Source organism: Phodopus roborovskii, unplaced genomic scaffold (assembly GCF_943737965.1).
Source record: "Phodopus roborovskii unplaced genomic scaffold, PHOROB, whole genome shotgun sequence".
Classification (NCBI taxonomy): domain Eukaryota; kingdom Metazoa; phylum Chordata; class Mammalia; order Rodentia; family Cricetidae; genus Phodopus; species Phodopus roborovskii.
The window spans coordinates 5,149,713-5,165,106 of record NW_026126619.1 but is presented as its reverse complement, the minus strand read 5'-3'; the positions used below and the strand labels follow the sequence as shown (position 1 = coordinate 5,165,106).

Below are 15,394 nucleotides of genomic sequence, written 5' to 3'. Positions count from 1 at the left end.
ATCTAAAGACACACAGAAGAAAGAAATATACTGACTGTTATATACATTATTTATAAATAAATAACAGCTATTCTTTTCTTCATTTTCACTGGGTACTAAAGGGCAAATATCAACAGTTTTAACTTAAAGAGTACACAAGACAGCAAAAAAAAAAAAAAGGTGTTTGACATAAGACAGTGCTAATCACATTTTCTCATTTCTTCGGGGTTCTCTGTCACTTTTAAAATCGTAACACTCTTAGTTTGTATATGAGTGTTTTGTCTGCCTGCACGCCTGTGCACATCCGTATCTGGTGTCATAGGTCAGATGCAAGCATGGATGCCCAGCTGTGAGCTGCCATGTGGGTGCTGGGAACTGAACCCCGGTCCTCTGCAAGAGCAGCCAGTGCTCTTCACCACTGAGCTCTCTCTCCAGCCCCTGGTGGAGCCTTCTTTTGAACTGTGTTCCCAAGGATTACCATGGAGTCAGGTAATAAAAGCTTCAAAAGCCAAACTATCCAATCTTTTGCCAAGGAAAAACCACACATAAGCAATGAATTTTACCGCTTCATGCATTATTATGACTAATTTCTAAAAGGGCAAAACTAATGCCCACTGAAATTTTTTCATAGGAAAAAGTATACTTGCTTGTTTTTAAACTCTTGGTCAATTACATTCTTTAAAAAAAAAAAAAAAAAAAACACACACACACACACACACACACACACACACACACACAGTAACTAATCATCAACAGGCTTCCTGAGACAGCAAATATTATGTGGGATGAACCTGGATGATATCACATGGGGATCAGTTTGTGTCACACACACAGTTGACAGATCATTTCCTAACATTCAATATCAAAGCTGTAGCTCACAATTTGCAAAAGGAGCTAAGTTTCACTTTTAGTTTTAAGTAAAAAAAAAAAAAAAAACAAAACTAACAAAAATAATTACCCTCAATACTCAAAGTTAGCCAACCTACAAAGTAAATGCTTTTGTGTTCACTGGTTTAAACTGTAATTCAACAAAATGCAAAGTGATGATGGGGAATGCTCTGAAAACAAGGAGCTCTGGGTTCAACTACAGCACTACCAGAAACAAACTAACAAACAAACCTACCCCCAGAGGATCAAGACCAGTTTCCAGTCACTGAACAAGCGCTTTGCCTGTCATGACCCTGTACACATATGCATCACTCCAAGTATGTGAACCTTTCTGAGACATTGCACACTGCGAGATCACTCCCCTGAAGCCTGCTCTGTACTTTCTACCAGAACCTTTCCTCCTGAGCTCCCTCCTTTAATGGTTACACAAGGGCTCCATTGCACAAACTGAGATCTCGTTTCACAAAGGGCTTCCCTGACAGCCCCTACCTGGCTGCCTGGCTGCCGCTCTTTGCCTTCTCTCTTGCTATCTTGTTGAGGCCTCTCCAAGGAAAGCCAGATTTTCTATACGCTTTCGATCATACACACACCCTTCTATCAGAAAAAGGTTAAACGTATACATCTTCCCCCTTCTCTCTCTCACACATACACACCCCTATTTTTCTTCTGCAAAACTGCAAACACATAGGCAGTAAAGGAGATAATAAAATGTGTCCTTATTTGACCATAACTAGTTTCAATTTTAAGTCTCATCTATTTACTGACTCAACATTGCAGACACAGCTCATGTAAACACAGCAATGCATAATCAGTGAAATAATTCTTCCTAAGTACACACTAAACCACTACCACAACTAAAACTGGTCAGTACTTCCTCAATGCTGCGGAATAGCCAGTTAGGAGCTGCAGCGATGGATCAGTGGTTAAGAGCACTAGCTGCTCTTCCAGAGGGCCCAGGGTTTGATTCCCAGCAGCCACAGGTAGGCTCACAACCATCTGTAACTCCCAGTCCAGGGGATTCTGGCCTCTTGAGGGCAATGCACTCATGTGGTGCAGAGAAAGACCTAAAATAAATAATTCTTAAAAAATAAAAAATAAAAAAAGGATTTCCTCAACTACTCTGGCCAGCGCTGCATAAGCCAATTTAGTCTTATTTCTGTCCACGCAGAGCTACTGGGGGTGGGGTGGGGGGAAGGTAGGCCTTTGCCTCTGCTTGCGTGCATATCCTGCTCCCATCAGCTGGACTTTTCTTTATCCTGGCAGAACTCCTGGCAGACAAATCAAAGATCAGCCTTCCTGTACCCCTGTCCCTGTCCCTCAGGGACCCCAATAGCTGACACCCTAACAGGGCCCTCTTCTCAGAGATCTGCATTTCAGCCCACGGGCCTCCGAACAAGCCTCTAAATGTTTATTACGCTTTAACTTTGTCCCCAGTAGAGGCGCAGAACCTTTAACCCTGGTTTGCACTGCTAAAAGCTGGAACTGTGTCCTCCAGCCACTGGTTCATGTGCCAGTAAGGTCTGGCTCCTCTTTTCTGGTACATAGTCAACAACTCTGGAATTACAGTCCCTGTTAATAGTAGGAACTATTTCTCACTCATAACTGCAGACAAAAGCTGAGACTATTCTCTGGCTCTTTTCTAAGGATATATTAATATAAACAACTAAATCATTCTGATATAGATTTGATCTGCAAGGGCTGAAAATAAGAGCTAAGAGGAAGCAGAATACTGTATGTAAGAATTCTGGATTTCCACACAAGCACTCAGAAATGGATAATAAAACCTGGAGTCTGGGTTGGAGCTTGGCTATAGCGTACATGCCCTAACTCTGGGAGGCCTTAGAAACATCCCCAGCATGGAAAGAGGGGGAAAAAAAAATCAACTGAGACATCAGATGAAAAGATAATACCATCAAACCCTGACAGCATGAGTTGTAAGAGGGTGTCAGGTTTGCTCGGCTTTATTATAAAGGTGACAGCCATCCTGCTGTGTGGCTAGACTCTAGAAAAAGCACCAGAGAAGGCAGGCCATGGCCGGCAATGAAACTTCTGAAATCGGAAATTCAGAACGGCTTCACTTCTCTGGGTCCTGCTGTTAACAGCTGTCACAGGACAACAGCACACTCTCTGATGCCAGTCTCGAGATTAATGATTGAGTGAGTGTGTGCAAAGTACTCAGGACGGGGGCGGGCCACGAGGCGCACACAGGACAGGGGCGGACCCAGCTACTGTGAACACAACTCGCTCGTTCTAAATTACAAACACCTGAGCTCACCCATGTTCAAAATAATAGTCTTCGATCCACCCGGAGTGTGAGTGGTTTTTTTTTTTAATTTAAATGGTTGTCCTTGAAATTATTATAGATAATTATCAATAACCCCTCCTATGTACTCCATCCAGTCGAGGACATTATCGGACGTCAAGGACACGAGGCCGAGAGCACATCGATAAACTGCGTTTGACTACGGTGTGCTAATGGCTTCATGCAGGGTCCCCACCTCAGGAACAACCCCTCACCTCTCCCTCCGTCCGTCCCGGTCACCAAAGCCCTACAGCTCATAACTGCCTGTAACTCCAGTTTCAAGGGATCCAATACCCTCATAGAGATATAGATGCAGGCAAACCACCAGTGTACATAAAATAAGAATAAACAAATCATTTTTAAATGTTTTCTTAAAACAAACAAACTGGTTTTGGTGATGCTTACCTGTGATCCTAGTACTAGCACCTTGGGAGGGGAGGGAAGCAGATGCCCAGACCTTGCTAGCCTGCATAGTCTAGCCCCCAAAATGGCAAGTTCTGGGTTCAATAAGCAATTGTCTCAAAAAATAAGGTGGGGGGGGGAGGGTGGCTCAGCAAGTAGAAGTGCTTGGTATGTAAGCACAAGGGCTTTTAATTTAAATCACCAGCACCCACATAACAAACAGCACAGCCACATGAACCTCAGTTCAGGGACAGAGGGAGCAGGCAGATCTTGGGGCCTTGCTCTCCAGCCAGCCTAGCCAAAAACCTGGGAGCTCCCGGTTCAGTGAGAGACTGTGTCTTAGGGAACGGGCAGACCACAATAGAGCAGGGCTTCTACACCCTTCTTTGGTCTCAGTATACGAATGTGCAGGCATTCACACTCACACACAAGTGCACCCTCACAGACACGCACACTCACACACACGTGCACCCTCACAGACACGCACACTCACACGTGTGCAACCTCACAGACACGCACACTCACACACGTGCAACCTCACAGGCATGCACACACACACGTGCACCCTCACAGGCATGCACACTCACACACACGTGCAACCTCATAGACACACACACTCACACACGTGTGCAACCTCACAGACATACACACTCACACATGCACCTTCACAGACATGCACACTCACACACGTGCACCCTCACAGACATGCACACACACACACGTACAACCTCACAGACATGCACACTCACACACGTGCACCCTCACAGACACGCACACTCACACACGTGCACCCTCACAGACACGCACACTCACACACGTGCACCCTCACAGGCATGCACACTCACACACGTGCACCCTCACAGGCATGCACACTCACACACATGTGCACCCTCACAGACACGCACACTCACACACACATGCACCCTCACAGGCATGCACACTCACACGTGCAACCTCACAGACATGCACACACACACGTGCAACCTCACAGACATGCACACTCACACACACATGCACCCTCACAGACATGCACACACACACACGTGCACCCTCATAGACACGCACACTCACACACACATGCACCCTCACAGACATGCACACACACGTGTACCCTCACAGGCATGCACGCTCACACACATGTGTACCCTCACACACACATGCACACTCACAGGCATACACACATGCACACACTCACACACGTGCACACTCAGACACACACACTCATACACACATGCACACTCACACACGTGCACACTCACAGACACACACATTCATACACGTGCAACCTCACAGATACAACCATGCATCTGCACACCCGAGACAAAGTAAGCATCATTCCTAAGAAGCACGATTTGGAAGAGCACCTGAGTTCCTCCAAAAGCACAAAAGGGAAGCAGAAGAATGGAGAGCAGCTAAGAATGCGACAGAGACCTGGGTCTCACAGTCCATGGAGTCCAAACTCAAGAAACAACAGTATGCTGTAAACTCCCAAGCGACTTAGGACAGATCATATTCTGAAAACTAAAAGAAAAAGTATTAGATTTAGTTTATTTATTCACTTATTTGTGTGTCGGGGAGAGGAGAGTGTACGCTATGACATACACATGGAAGGCAGAAGATGACTTGCAAGAGTCACCTGTCTTACGTGGCCCTAGGGAGCAACCTCGGGCTCCAGACTTGGCAGAGGGCTCTCTACCATGCAAACCATCTCACTGGCCCAGGTCCAGGCCACTGAATCAGCAGGGCCCTTCACCTCCCCTCCCCTGCACTCTGCCCCTCCCAGGCCATCCACAGACCTATTTGTGCAAAGCTACATTTGTGCTGGATTCTACCCCTGAGTTTCCCTCTCTCTCTCTCTCTCTCTCTCTCTCTCTCTCTCTCTCTCTCTCTCTCTCTCTCTCTCTCTCTCCCTCTCTCTCTCCCCCTCTCCTCCCTTACCCTCCATCAAGACAGTTTCTTTGTGTAGTCTTGGGTGTCCTGGAACTCACCCTATAGACCAGGCTGGCCTCAAACTCAGAGATCCGCCCCCCACTGCCTCCTGAGTGCTGGGATTAATGGCGTGTGCCACCACCTCCCGACCAAGCTACTTTCTGACTCAGAAATTTGAAATTCTTTCTTGTACCGTGTGTCTATTTTACACTACTTTATACGTTCGTTACTCTTTGGGATATTTACCTGTTCCTGAACAAAGAATCCTCTTAGTAAGGATTTCCCATTGGACAGGTAAACTTTTTCCTTTCCAGAAACTAACGAGAGCTGTTGTATAAACAGGTATGGGCAGAGGAAGGAAGTGCGGGCTAACAATACTCACAAACAGAGTCAGTTGGATTCCTTGGCCAGCCACTGGGGTCTGTTCTCCACTCGCTTCCCACTAGATTCCCCGCACATCAAAGTTATCTCCATTAGAACAGATCCAAGGTGTTCCCGACAATGAGAACCAATTTGTGAGCGCTGCACCCAAACAGATCTGAAGTCAAGACCTAGAAAGCTCTAACAGGACAGCCTCTGGCCAAGGCCCAACTTCTCTGAATCACAAATTCCTTGTCTTGTACAATGATGGAAAAAAAAAAAAACCCACTCTGAATTAATGTGAAGAAGCAACATGGAGAAGACCCTACTCTGAGCGACACAGACAGTTACCTATGTAAAAAGCTACCATCTCCCGACTCTGGAAGAGAGGTATGCATTCTTAACCAGAGTCATCTGTCCAGCCCTCAAACTGCACTTTAAAGGGACAAATCTTAGGATGTCTTTTATTCATGTCCTCAAGCGCATCTTCTGAATGTTAATTCTGTTCTTTGTGACAGAGGCATTTATATTCTTTCTCAATACTAAAATATCCTGCCACTCCGAAAGTAATAAAAAAAATTAATCCACACATTACATAGCAAATTTCTCAAAGAAGTACTAATTTGTTTACATGCCCATAAGTCTAGTCTTGAATTATGTAAGACATTAGACATGGGTTTTCACTCTATTTCAAACTCAATTCTATCTTCAGTAAGGGTACACTTAACCCCCTAGTGTTTATTACAGATTTGAAACCGGACCCATCTACAGCATAAGCTTTCGCATCCATTCAAAAGCTAACGAACGATGACTTTCAAAACTTAATGGTCCTGTTTTTGAAATTCAACCCAAAACAATGTGGTTGAAATGTTGGGCTTGTGGTACTTGCCTATGAGCTGAGTCCTGGAGGCAGAGGCAGGAGGGTCACTGTGGATTCAAGGCCAGTATAGTCTACATGGACAGCTCCAGGGCAGCTAGGGCTACCTGTTGTCTCGGGAAAAGAGAGGAGGGAAGAAGGGAAGGCAAAACATTATTTGGATATTTCTAAAAACATCAAAGCACAATCAATTAGCAGCAAATCACATGCTAAGATCTGAACTCGGAGCTATTTCTGTTTGAAATGCAGTTCCGCCACTTTTAGAAACTGGGTATTCTTACAGATCTCCTGTGTGTGGTGCCAGGAATACTGAGGCCGATCCTACACCAGCCAGTGTCATGACTACTCCAAGTATGTAAAGAATCAACTGGTAGTCCACCAAGCCAACAGTCTAACAGGCTAGAGTATGGAACAAAGAAAATCAATTCTGCACCTAATACAAGTTTTGGTAAGAGGGCCAGAAAAACCATTAAAGAGTTTGAACTGCCAGCTATTAAAAGGTATATATAAATGCTTTCCCTTAATCATACGTAAAACACGAGTGACAGCCAAGTTCTAGTTGCGTATAAACATTAGGTATTTTTTTCTATAGTCTAGGCTGTTGACAAGCGCAGGATAAGAAGCAAAGCAGATGCATTTTGCATTAAACACACGGTATTATATAAATATTTGAAATGACACAAATTTCCAGGTAGATCAAGTTATCTCTGTTTAAGTATAAAAAAATTTTTAAGAGAGAAAAAAAGTGATTACCATTTTTTTCTATCAAGTCCATTAGACAGCAGACAGTTATGCATATGATTTACATAACTATCGGTTTTATTGAGATGGTGTCTTCCTGCAGAGGGCAGGCTGGTCTCAAACACCGGCCTCCTGCCTTTGACTCCTAAATGTGTCTGCTTACCTACCTTAATTTGTTAGACTTTCATAACAATTCTGCCAGATAACTAGTATTAGTTTCTCTTGATGAGCCATTACTGGCTCATCATTACTGGAGGCTATTCAAGTCAGCTCTCCTCCAACTTAACAGTACCACACAGAATCCCTCAAGAACATGTCAAAACACAGTCTCGGGCAACCCTTCCACCCCAGGTGCATCTGGGGAGTCTGCCCTGAAAACAGCAGTTGAGTGTCACACAGGTGGTCTGTCCCCCACCCAAGCAGCATTTTTAAAGGTATCGCTTTTAGCTAACACAGTGCAACCTTCAAGCAACCTAAAACTCCATTGTTTTCTCACACAGGTCAATACTCTCAAGTAGTTATGTAATCAAGCTTTGCCAGTCTCCGTGAAAGGTATGAAAAAACTCTAAATATTACAGTCCATTACATACCTCTAACAAACACCAAATTCTAGTATAACCTATTGGTGGCAGATGCCCAAGTTTTTTGTTTTTGTTTTTTTAATGTAGAATGAAGGAGTTCATCATTATTTCTTTTCTGTGAAACATAAGAAAGATTAGTATTAAATTACTTAAAAGTTATTACCTTGTGACAGTTTGAATGCCACTGCCCTTTACTGAGCGGACCTAGCCAACCTAGCCAACCACAGGTCCCAGACAGAGCATAAAGAAAACTCCAGGTGAGACTATATATAAAAGCACTTACAGAACACAGCCCTGGCATACAATGAAAGAACAGGACTGCCCACTCTTTCTTCTCTGCTGGGAGGCAAACCTAGGGCCTTGTGCATGCTAACAAGCACTCAAGCCATGAGCAATGGGACAGGTCCCTAGCCCCACAATGCACACTTTTAGAGAAGCCTTTCCTGGGGCATGGAGCTAGCTCTCCATGTTAAAGGAGGACAAGGGAATCTGAGAAAAGGCAGGATCCAATCTTTACCAACCGTGTCAAACGTGTAAAACATTTTGTATCGGTATTCTTACACCCTCCAGAAAAATAAGAAATGCCTTTTGGTATTCCCATTGCGTTCCAGGAGGTCTACCTTTCTGTGCGATGAATCAGGACAGACACTGCCAATGACTCAGAGAGCATTTGATGTGTGAATGGGGGCAGGGGTGTGTGTAATAAACACTGAGGTCTCTTAGAACATACGGTTTGCTATGCCCTAAACGCCACATCCTAATCTACCTGGATGTTTAAGGTTCACTAAGAAGAACACGCCCCACGCACCATTCAGCAAACACACTGAAAAACTGCTGTCTCGATGGTACTCCCATGAAAGTCTGTATTAAATGATCTATATTAAATGACCTCCAGCCTCACCTTTGAAGGCCCGAGTTCAAATTATACAGTAACAACACCATCAGGAAATACGCTAAATGATGTGAGGGTAATTCTTTAAAAATCTGGGGGTTTTTTCTTGCACACACCCATACCACAAAAACACTAAAACACCTATCAATGTTATGCAATCTGTTTTACTCAGTATACAATAACTGTCACGTTTATATCTATATAATCTTGAACCATTTGAACACTAAGCCTCTAACTTTCCACTCAATGGGGATTGAGAAGATACATAACAGGCCCGCAATGACCTTTACACACTTTAGCCAACCACTGGCCAAGTAGAAAGCTTAAATAGATATGCATTGGCTTTAAACATAAACCAAGTCTTCGTTGCTCCCTCATTCCGTAGGAAACAATCCTGTTTCTGTGGCAAGTGTCATCCAGTAGTAGCTTTGCAAATAGAGCAGACAGACAGCTGTCTCAGAAGCCCTCCCTCGATGCCTGCCTCTTCCTCCTCTGCAGAGGTGTACTGCTTAGGAACGAAGCTAACTCAACGTTCTCCCTGTGTTTCCTAAGTATACGTGGGAGTACCTTTGGGACAATGCCTGTGTTCTAGCCACTTCTGGATCCCCAGACTCTGACCCAAGGGCTCTTAACCCTGACTCACATGAGAACTTCATGGGGAGTTTATAAAAATATTAATGCCTGGGCTCCATCCCAAACCCATTAAATCACATGGGAGTGGAGGGAGGGCAGGGAGGGCCAAGAATCAGCAGGGGGAGCATTTATTTTAAGTTCTGCACATGATATCAACAGGCTTGTCAGAGGAAAGGACCACTACACTTTGACACTTCAAATACTGCATTTGTGTGCAAACATCCATGAGATCATGAGAGGGGTATACAGGTATGGAAACAAGTAGGACTCAACCCAAAAGTTCTTACCCTCGCCTGCTCCCGGCTCAACCATCTCTTCCCTTTAAATATACATATATATATCATGCCACACACACATATATATGCCAGTGAGTCACCAGCGGCAGGCTGCATCTCCATGAGCTCACAGCGGTAAGGCAGTGCTGGGTTCTCACACTTTCTTCCTAGATCCCGGCCTTGCTCTCTCCAGATCTACACTGCTTCACTCCTGTTTCGCCCAGTTTGCTCAGACCATGCAACCAACACAGGCGTAATGATCATTTGTCGGATACGGAAAACACAGATGCTAGTGGCAGGTAGGGTCCCGTGTCCTCATTGCCCAACTAGAGCTAGTCGCTAACCACACAGGAAAAGTGGAAAGTGCCAAAAGTCGGGGGGGGGGGTGCCTGGCCGGTATCTTATCCCCTGCTGGGTAGTTTTAGCTTTTAGCCCATCTCCTCCCTAAACTATCTCTCATTGATCCTGGGATGTTTGGCTATAGTCAGGTGCTATTGCAGAAATATAAATAACACACTAGACTAATAAAGTGAGTTGGTGGAAGGCAGAATGGCAGAATGAATACATCACAGGGATATTTAATGTGTACATTTTGGGGGATGGGGAGGAGAGTACTGGTTTCACTATGTATTCCCAGCTGGCCTCAACTCAACCACGTAGAGATCTCCAGGACAATCATGAATAAACTTCTTTGGGAATGCTGTGGGAATGAAGTCTCACTCAAGAGTAAACAAACAAACAAACAAAAAGACATCTTTGTTTCACTACTGACAGACTAGTAGCATCTCAAAGTTTACAAACTACAACTTCCAGAAACAGGGGTGCATGAACCCCTTCATCAAGTGGCTTTCACTACTCAAAACTTGAAGAAATGACTTGCAATTCTAAAACAGCTACAACCTAAAAGATATGAAAAGGGTTCAGCTTCAACGTTCTGCAATATATATTCTGCAACTGTTAAAACAATTAAAAAAAACAAAAAAACAAAAGACAACTGTTCTAAAATGAAGGGAAGGAGAAATATGCCTGCTAATTAGACACTGTGGTAAAATATGACTTTGTTTTGTTGGGTCCTACAGCTTGAAACAGAGCCATGGTTACCGCTAAAAGAAAGCAATCCTCAATTCCCTATTCAATAAAAAAAAAAAAAAAAAAAAAAAAGGTTCAAATTCCACAGACAGGGGAGGAAAAAAAAAATGGTACCCTGGGTTGTTTGTTTTTAAGGAAGATTAAATTTAGGAGTTGCCAACACCCAAACGAGAAACATTCCAGAGGATTCGACTCAATTGCAGTGGGGAAGCCATCTACATTCTGTGCCCTGTATTCCTCACTCAGGGAGAGGAGAGGAGGACCCACTCATAAAGGATGTTTTTCAGGCTCTCACAAGATACACCCTACTTAGTGTCCCTGTTTTCTTTTTCTTTTTCTTTTTTTAAGTAATTAAAAAAAAATAATTTTAGCACAAGCAGCCAGACCAAAAGAATGAAGTTTAACATCTGCCAACATAGTTCCCAAAATAAGACCCCGGTCAGATGAACTGTGGAAAAAAAAAAAAAAAAAAGTAAAAATGACAAGTTCTATTATTTGGACCATCCGCTGTTTTTAAAAAGAAAGCTGTGGAATGTGGTCTTTCCAAAGCCTTGTCTTCAATTCCCCCTAATCTTCATATTTTTACATTAAAAAAGAAACCTGGAAATTTGATTAACATTTTTATGAATTCCTTTGAAAGCAACTTTAATGAGGAACAGATATCTTGTACAAGTAGTAAACCAAAGAGGACAGTTGTTCTAGCTGATAAATATCTCTGAAATAGTCACATAAAAATACAAAAATACTGAGAAGTTCTGTCTTAAAAAGCAAAAAAAGAAAAAGAAAAAGAAAAATAGGCCTTTCAGAGGCATACTAGGTATGGAAATTATATCAGTACTTAAAATTATAACTCTAATACACTTAGCACAAATTATGTAAACCACAATTAAAAGTCAGTAAACTGGTGGGGTCTGGGTTAGACAATCTCTCACACACACATAATGGACACTGACTGGTCTCAAAGGGCCCATCTTCCTGCCTCAGCCTCACAAGACAGGAATGACACATATGTGCCAGGATGCCTGGCTTCTGGGGAGGTTTTGTGTTTTTCTTCTTTCTTCTTTCTTTTTTCTTTTTTCTTTTTTTGTTTGAGTGGTGCTGGAGACCAAACACTGGGCCTTAATGCATGCTAAGCAAACGGTCTCCCACTGAGCTACATTCCCAGCCCAAAGTTAGCAAATATTTTAACAGTCCCTTAATGGGCAAGGAGGCCAGGAATAAAGAAGCTGTGGGTGGAGAGTAAGAAAACGAAAAAAGAAAACTGAGTAAGATGTGGCTTTCTCGGGTGATACACAGTAGTGAAACCACTTCCCCCAAAAGGGCTGGAGCAGCTAGCTACCTTCCAGGTAGATGGAGGTGCGAAAATACACAGGGGGTGGGGGGGGGTTGGGAGGGGGGAATCCTTACACAGTATCCTAACAGTACGCCCCTTGCTGCCTGAAGAAACGTTTTTGTGGAATATCAAAACCACCCCCAAACAAAAGACCACACCTCCCACGAATGTTTCCCCCATTATTAAATACCGCGAGGAACCCCTGAGCCTCCAGCAACCCTACTGTCCAAAACTTCACTTGAGTAGGGGTAAGGGGGAGGGGTGATGTAGGCCACATCACCGACTTTTGGACACACTCATCTTTGGGGTTCCCTGCGAGGGAACGCTGCCTTGGGCATCGCCAAGGTTAAGGTGTCTTTACAGGTGCTCTCCTTGCAAACACTCCCGGGAAAGTGCAGATAAAACAACCTGATAGCCCGAGACGGACAGACGCGTGGGAAACCAGAACGCGTCATCACCTCCACGAACCGCTCTTCCTACCTGACCACCCAACCCCACGGGGGAGGGGGAGGGTCTAGGCTGGCAAAAAAAAAATCTTGGGGACACCCAAGTGTCTCCCTAAAGTCGGAACCCCGGGTTCCGAGGGAGGAGAAAAAAAAGCACGCGTCCTTCCTGGGAATCAGTTGCTCAAAGTCAAAACTGCATCAGGGGCTCCAAGAGACGGAGTGGAAGGGACCTGGGCGCCCCGGACCCGGACCCGGACCGAGGGAGCTCCCTGGTGGTGGAAGGCAATGGAGGTGCCCCAGCCAGAGCCCCGCACTGGCCCCGCAGCGACACTGCCCCGCACCGCACCGCCCCCTGCCCGCCCTGCCCCGCACCGGCCCCGCGCGCCCTGCCCCGCACCGGTCCCCGCACCGCCCTGCATCGGCCCTGCCCCGCACCGACTCTGCCCCGCACCGCCCGGCTCACCTCCGCTGCGGGGATGTTGACCACTCCGGTGGAGCGCCGTTTCTCACGCAGCTTCCTCTTCTCGATCTGCCCCTTGCCTTTCCTGGCGCTCGGGCCCGAGCTGCGCCCCTTCTCCGGGGCTCCGTCCGACTCCTCCTCGCCGCCCCGGGACGCCGGCGCCCCGGCGGCTGCAGCCGAGGTCGAGCACTCATCCTCGGGCCGCCGGGAGCCGGGAGCCGAGCGGGGCAGCGCAGACGCGGAGGCACCGAGAGCGCAGTTCAGGGCGCTGGGCCCGGGGGCGGCAGGTGCGGCGGCGGCGGCGCCCGCGGGGCCGTGGTTGCTGCTGAGCTCCGAGCCCCCGGCGGTGGCGGCCGCGGTTGGGGACGGCTGCCCCGCGGGGCACTTGGCGGCCGGGTCGCCGCCGCCCGAGCCCGAGCCGGCGGGGTTCTGCTTGGCGCGCATCTTCTCGCGCTTCGCCTTCCACTCCTCCAGGAAGTCGGTGGTGCTGCCGCCGCTCCGGTAGCCGCCGGTCGCCATGTTCCCGGAGGGGCCGGCGGGGGGCGCCCCTCGCGCCGCGCGCCCCGACTCCCGCCGCCTGCCCGGTCCGACCGAGCGACCGAGGGACCGAGGCTCTGCAGGGGGAGCACACGCGGGGGCGCGGCGTCAGGTCCCGGGGCAGCGATCGCTTCCCCCTCGGCGTCCCCCCCCACCCCGCCAGCCCCCAGGCGACTCACTCAGTGCCACGGCTCGCCTCCCTCCGCCGTGCACCCCGCCACCCTCCCGCCCACCCGGGGCCGGGACCCCCGCGCCGCTGCCACCTGCGTGCCGACCTCCCCGCGACTCCTCTCGGCTCGCGCGGGCCCGAGCCCCCGGCGCCGCGGACGCCCTGCCTCCGTTCCGGGACGGGGCATGGGGGACCCCGGGCCTCCCTCCACCCCGGCTGGAACCGGCGCGGACGTGTCCGGCGGAGGGGGACGGGGTGGGGGTGCACGGGTCCCCCCGCGGGCGACCCCGGGAGCCCCTTTACTAACCTCCGAGAAGTTTAGCGGGGACACGGCGCGCGCGGGGCGGGGATGAGGCTTGCCCAGGTGAGCAGCCGGAGCCAGCGCTCGGGACGCGCACGACCGGCCGCGCGCTGCAAGCTCGCCCGCCGGAGCTCGGTCGGGGGCTGTCCCGGGCCGGAGGGAGGGAGGGAGCCGAGCGGGACCGAAGCGGGGCGGAAAGGGCCGAGTCCCTGCGGCCACAAAGGGGTGGGAGGGGGAGGGAGCGCCGCCGAAGCCACGCCCCGCCCCGCGCCCAGGTGCGCGCCGCCCCGCCCCGCCCCGCCCCGCCGCCGCTGCGCCCCCTCCCTCCCCCTCCCTCCCCCTCCCTCCCTCCCCGGGGCGCGGCTGGGGCGCCAGTGGCTGGGACACCTCATTCTTCCAGCTCTCGGGAATCCGGGGCGGGAACGGGCCGCTCCACGCCCCTCTCCTCACCCCCCCCCCGCCGCTCCCGGGTCTCCCACCACTCTCTTCCTTTTAAGTACAAGACCGTGTTATTCTAGGGAAAGTTGTGAATTGCTGAAGGCAAGTGCCACCAGCCAGCGATGATTCAGGACCTGGCTCGCCAGGGTGGGGGAATACCCACGCGCCCCTTTCCCCTCGTCCCTCCCTTTCCAGATGCAAGGGGGTGGTGGGTGGGACACCGAAAAACCCGGCAAGCCCCTTCAAAACAGCCAGTGTCGCCCTAAGAGGGAGGTAGCTTAAAGGGAGAAGGTGATTTTTTTTTTTTTAGAATGAATTATCAAGACTTTGTTATTCTCTCAAACTTTTAACCACTTTACCGTATTTACACTTCATCCCGTGCCATCTCCACCCTGCTTATGGACGGATTTGGCTGCAAATCTCCCACCAACGTCGTAAAGCTGGATTGTCTCTCTCTGTCTCTCTCTGTCTCCCCCCCCCCCCGCGCCCATTCCCTACTATTCTCAGGGGTGAGTCCATCCTCAACAGCGTGCACTCTAAGGTCTCTAGATCCGGGGTGAATGGGCCCCCACTGATCCCTCGCATCCATGCAATGACAGAGTGAGTGCATCATTGTCAGGGGCTGTGAAATGAAGTCATCCCTTCGTTTCCTAAAAAGAGTGTGAGTCACACAGGCTGACCTAACAAACCTTTCTCATTTTGCTCAGGTGGCACACTACAGATACCTACCACAGCAATGGGGACAGGCGACAATGACTCACA

The 15,394-nt window shown here is 48.3% G+C and overlaps 1 protein-coding gene across 1 annotated transcript in view; it reads right to left on the bottom strand.

Moving 5' to 3' along the window:
• The window catches only part of Pawr (pro-apoptotic WT1 regulator), a 72,110-nt gene extending 58,333 nt beyond the window's left edge, over positions 1 to 13,777 (bottom strand). Inside the window, exon 1 of the mRNA XM_051206394.1 lies at positions 13,191 to 13,777. Within this exon, the coding sequence (XP_051062351.1) occupies positions 13,191 to 13,706 (516 nt within the window). The 5' untranslated portion in view covers positions 13,707 to 13,777. The remainder of the gene's footprint in view (positions 1 to 13,190) is intronic.
• Positions 13,778 to 15,394: the final 1,617 nt, after the last annotated feature.